Source organism: Habropoda laboriosa, unplaced genomic scaffold (genome assembly GCF_001263275.1).
Source record: "Habropoda laboriosa isolate 0110345459 unplaced genomic scaffold, ASM126327v1 scaffold853, whole genome shotgun sequence".
Lineage (NCBI taxonomy): Eukaryota > Metazoa > Arthropoda > Insecta > Hymenoptera > Apidae > Habropoda > Habropoda laboriosa.
Genome location: NW_017100932.1, coordinates 106,132 through 111,250, shown reverse-complemented (window position 1 = coordinate 111,250; position 5,119 = coordinate 106,132). Strand labels below are relative to the sequence as shown.

Sequence of the window (5,119 nt, the reverse complement as noted above, 5' to 3'; positions counted from 1 at the left end):
TTCATATATTTGAAGAAAATTGTTTCGGTTATAATTTTCTTTCAACATGTTAAAACATTTAATTGTCAAGTTTTTAAACGCCTCACCCTGTAGATTTGTTTATCTACAAATTTGTGATTAAGAATATTTCATAGAGAATGTAATAAAATAATATATAACTACGCACGACCAATAGACTTTTTATTAAAGAAGTAATCATTTTGTTTCTTTTCTTTAATATAAAAAAATGAATATTTCTTTGAAACAGAGAAGAAATTTGAATCTTTTTTTTAATCATAAAATGTCAAATGTGCGAAAATGTGACAGTTCTCTGATTATTTCAACGTTTGGAAAGTAATGCATTTCCTTCATGATTTCTCTTAAGGCCATCATCCTATATTACTATGTTCTGCATTTCTGAAACGAAACATATCTTCTACAATACGTGTTAACTAAAAATATTCAAAATTCATATTATTATTTCTAGTAGATACTATTTCCTCTTTGTGTACAGAAACACTAATTGAATGCGCTTCTGCGTACATTCATTTTCAGAAATTTTGACAAGGCTAGATAAGCTTTACCTTTCACATCCATCATCAGTTTTTGTTGAATTGGCGCATATAGCCGAAGAAGAAATGGGTGGTACTTCTGGAGCTTTGTTTTGCTTATTTTTTACTAGCATCAACACGGAATTGATGTTATTTAAACAAACAAATGGGTGGATAGGCATTTGGGCTCAAGCGTTGCGCAGTGGTCTAAATTGTTTAATAAAATATGGAAAAGCAAAACCAGGAGATAGATCTATGGTGCGTATTTCATTAATGTTATTTCATTAATGATATTTTCGAGTATCGATTCTATACCTTGAAATAATGAACAAAATATACAAACTGAAATTTTTTTATTATCTAACAAAGCGTACAAAGCTACTTACCCCTCTTTGGGCCTTAATATATACAACAGTAGTAGGCCTTCAGGTGGGCAAGGGCACTCGCCGATGCCCCGCGGGCAAAGCTGAGGGCGAAGTCGCGGGCTGTGAGGGAAAGACGCTTGTGGTAGAGGTATAGGTCCTTCTTAAGGGGGAATCCCAATCGATGAGCACTAATTTACATGAAAGTTTGTTAGCATTTTCTGCGGAAACTATGCAGTGGATTATTTTGAAATTTTGAGGGTAGTTTTTTATAGTTATGGACTAAAGAAAGAACGATTAGTGAGCAAAATGAAAGTTTATTCAAGGAGTTATTTAAACATTTGTTAGGCTGTGTTTTTAAAATGTACGGCATGCAGCATAGGGGTTGTTCTATATATCTGAGACAAAAAAATCAAAGAAAGTTCTGTTCTCTAAGTGTTGCGTCGTGGACCTTGATCAAATCTTATGATCAGGAGTTCTGGCGTGGGTTGATGATTGTTCTCGCTGGTTCGAGGTGTATTAAAACTTTGTTGGTGGGTTAGATGTTTTTTATTTTGCTTAGATGTTTTTCCTTTGGTTAGATGTTGTAGATGTTTTGATGAATTCTTGTTTTGATTAGATGTTTTTTGTGACTATGTGTCTCGTGCACTAGTCTTACAGTGATTGCCGGTTTTCAGGTGTGTAGGTGTATATATAGATATTAGGTCGGTTCTGATTGGTTGTTGTGTTATGGAGGTGGAAAATGTGGTGTGTTCTGCTATTGGTCGACGAAAGTTGTGACCTTTTGAGGTAACGAATGTTTTATGGTCCCAAGTGTTTTGAGACCTATTGTCTGAGTGTCGCACTGGTGCGTCCACGGGGGGTATATTGCGGTCTGCCGAACGTCGGCACCTCGGTCTGGTGGCCAAATGTGACTAAGTAGTTTATTGCTATAATCCGCCGAACCGAGAATTCAGGTCGCAACACTAAGAAATTGCGCAGAGAGCAAACCTCAATTTATGAAAATAACTGCAAAATTGACAAAACGGCGGCAGTTTGAATAAAAAATTTCGATTTTCGCCGTAATTTTTCACTTCATCGTGCAATTAAACACATTAATTTAAACAATTTCATTATTTTTTGTGGTTTGCCCTCTGGAGGAGCTATTTATGTAAATTTCTGCAAAGGTAGAAAAAAATCGGTTAAATATTTGTTGAGTTATGCTGCACACAAGATTTGGAAAATGTGGTTTCGAGAACAGATGCGTGACACGTTATATTCCAACGGGTTATAGCTCTGTTAATTCTTCGAATTCCGATCTAACATTTTGGGAACATATTCTGAAGATATAAAACTATCGATTTATGCAAGAAAGAAACATCGATTGGGGTTCCTCTCTTAAGACGGGCGATGGTTACTACTGTACTTACGTACTTATTGCCCGCCGATTTGTTTATGCCCGGCGAAGCCTAATACGCTGCCCGTACGGGCAATGACTGAAGTTCCATGCAAGATTTGCCATTGCGTTCTTTAGTTAAAAATAAGTCCATAAATGTTTAAAAAGTTATAACAAAAATAAATTTCAATAGATAACATCTCAACTAAGCTTTCACTAAATTTGTCAAATTCCACCAAATTTGCTAAACATTGCTTTTGCTTTAGCAGATTGGGTTCTAAATTGGTATTAATCTTGATAAATTCTCGATTCCTCGAACACCCAACACGACCAACATTTGCGTTATTCTACTCAAAACAAAGTATTGCAGTGATATTTGAATATTCTTCGTATTTTTTGTTTAGGTAGATGCGATTCATGTTATGTGCGAAACTTTCGAAAGTGTATTACACAAACCGTTGCCCGAAATTTGCGAAGCGGTCAAGACAGCAACTTGGCAAGCATGTGAAGCTACGAAGAATATGAAACCCCGGTAAGTTCTGAATAATTTGTATGTTTATTGCAGACTTGCGGAGCTACATTTACCATAAGCCGCAGTAGACGCAAACTGAAACCTCACTCTCTATGAAGCCACGTTTTAAAACTTTGCTCTTCACAAACAATAGTATAAAAAAGCAACCTATACAGGGTGTCCCAGTATTGATGGTACAACCGTGGAGGGGGTGATTCTATATAAGAAAATAAATCGAAAATATGGAATAAATTTTTTTCATTCGAGGCTTCGTTTTCGAGAAAATCGACTTTAACTTTCTTCGGGTACGCATGCACCCAACTATGTCGTGGATGAACGGATCTCGATATAGACCATATGTCGTAGGTTTATGAGTAATAATAAAGCATGTAATTATCAAGATTTACTTTATTAATACAAAAATTGTTGAAAATGCTGGCCACCGTACATCAAACGTCGAGATCCGTTCATCCACGACATAGTTGGGTGTATGCCTACTCGAAGAAAATTTAAAGTTGATTTTCTCGAAAACGAAGCTTCGCATGAAAAAAATTTATTCCATATTTTCGACTTATTTTCTCACGTAGAATCATCCCCTCCGCGGTTGTACCATCAATACTGAGACACCCTGTATAATTTTTAAATATTAAATTCATAATATAAAAAGAAAATTCATTTTTCATTTTTTCTCAGAACAATTAGCTTAGTTTTTATGTCAAAATGTTTAGAATTATTAATTAGCATTAGTTTATTTCTAAAAGAATTTACTTTGTATTAAAACAATTGTAATTGGTTCTGTATTGATACGCGCGGCACTTTCAATACTTCAGTAAAAATAGTTCATGCATATTTATACGCTCAATTGACTTTCTGTCAATTAATTTTAATCAAATACGAAAGAAGCTTTATTCTTTTGTAAAGAGTCTTGGAATATTTTTCTATTTTTTAATAACTGTCGAGGATAAAAGTAGATCTTTTGCATTTTAGTATATTAATGTCAAATTGATTTTTTCTACTAATTAGGCTATTCAAAATGTTTATTAAGCAATATTAATAATTCACGAGGATATTACTATTAATAGAAGACAACGTTTGATTTTAAGCATTCGCAAAAAAAATTAAAAAGATTTATAAAATGGACGAAACGTCCAAGTCTTAAGGTGCGTATCCAATCGTTGCATATCCGCGTATCATCGCGTTGCATCGCTGCGTATCAAAATTAATCACAATTGATACGCAACGGTGATACGATACGCGAATACGCAACAAATGGATACGCACCTTTAGAAGATCTTATCTTTTTGTAATTTCAATTCTCATATTTTTCTATAATTAGAAAGACATCAAATTCGAAAATTACAAATTTTACATTCAAATTACTACGACTTTGTAGTACAATACAAATTAAATTTGAAGATTCCTACTATTCTCTCTAATTAGTAGTCACCAAATTAAATTATCTTTCTAGGAACTAATAATAATTCTTTTACGTGTTACGTTAATTTTAAACAAACTGTTGCAAAATTTTGATTTACAGCAAAATTCTTTTATATCTTTGTTAAAGATTCTCGCTAACTTTGTCTAATTAATTTCTTTATTTAATCTATGTTTTAGGGTAGGGCGAGCCAGTTATGTAAAACAGGCACAATATTTACAAAACGTAGATGCTGGCGCGTATGCAGTTGCAACTACCGTTGAGGCCGTTTTGAACGTGATAAAAAATGTTAAACTTTAGTTGCTTACGAGATCAGAAAGAACCATGTTATAGTGATTTTTTGAAATGTCTATTTTAGTTGTAATATAATATTGATAAAACTATGATAAAACACAATAGAAACATTATGTACAATTTTTTTAGGAATGATATTAATTTCTTATGCGCCTTGCGTGATTGTATAATAAAAATTAAGGGAAACACAAATATATAATTTTTAAACAATCTGGAAATGTTATTGATTTTTCGTTTTCTTTTTTATGAAGTACCTTTTCATGTAAGGAGGTCGTTCTAAAAGTGGTAAAAAGAAAGTTATTCTCTTGATTTTTTTTAAAGCAATACTTGTTAAAATTTCTATACCGCATAAATATGCTCCTTATACATTACATGTTTAAAAATTATTTGGCTCAGTACATCCCTCAGAGGCACACAGTTTCCATTCAGGCTGTTTAATATTTTGAGCTCATATAATAAATATGCCAGTGTAGACTACTGGTGGTACATGCCACTTCTCAACATTTTTCTCACTTTCCTTTTTTCTAATCCATACTCCCTATTTCAAAATCCACCCCTTTTCTTTCTCCTCTTTTTTCTCTTCAAACTTGGAGTAAACTTCATCACTACTTC

General features: G+C 33.4%; 1 protein-coding gene across 1 annotated transcript in view; it reads left to right on the top strand.

The window, feature by feature from the left end:
* Positions 1-4,578, top strand: part of LOC108577546 (triokinase/FMN cyclase-like) — a gene marked incomplete at its 5' end in the record, with an annotated part of 7,185 nt that extends 2,607 nt beyond the window's left edge. The window contains 3 exons of the mRNA XM_017940725.1: positions 535-788; positions 2,672-2,799; positions 4,393-4,578. Of these exons, the coding sequence (XP_017796214.1) occupies positions 535-788; positions 2,672-2,799; positions 4,393-4,513 (503 nt within the window). The remainder of the gene's footprint in view (positions 1-534; positions 789-2,671; positions 2,800-4,392) is intronic.
* Positions 4,579-5,119: the final 541 nt, after the last annotated feature.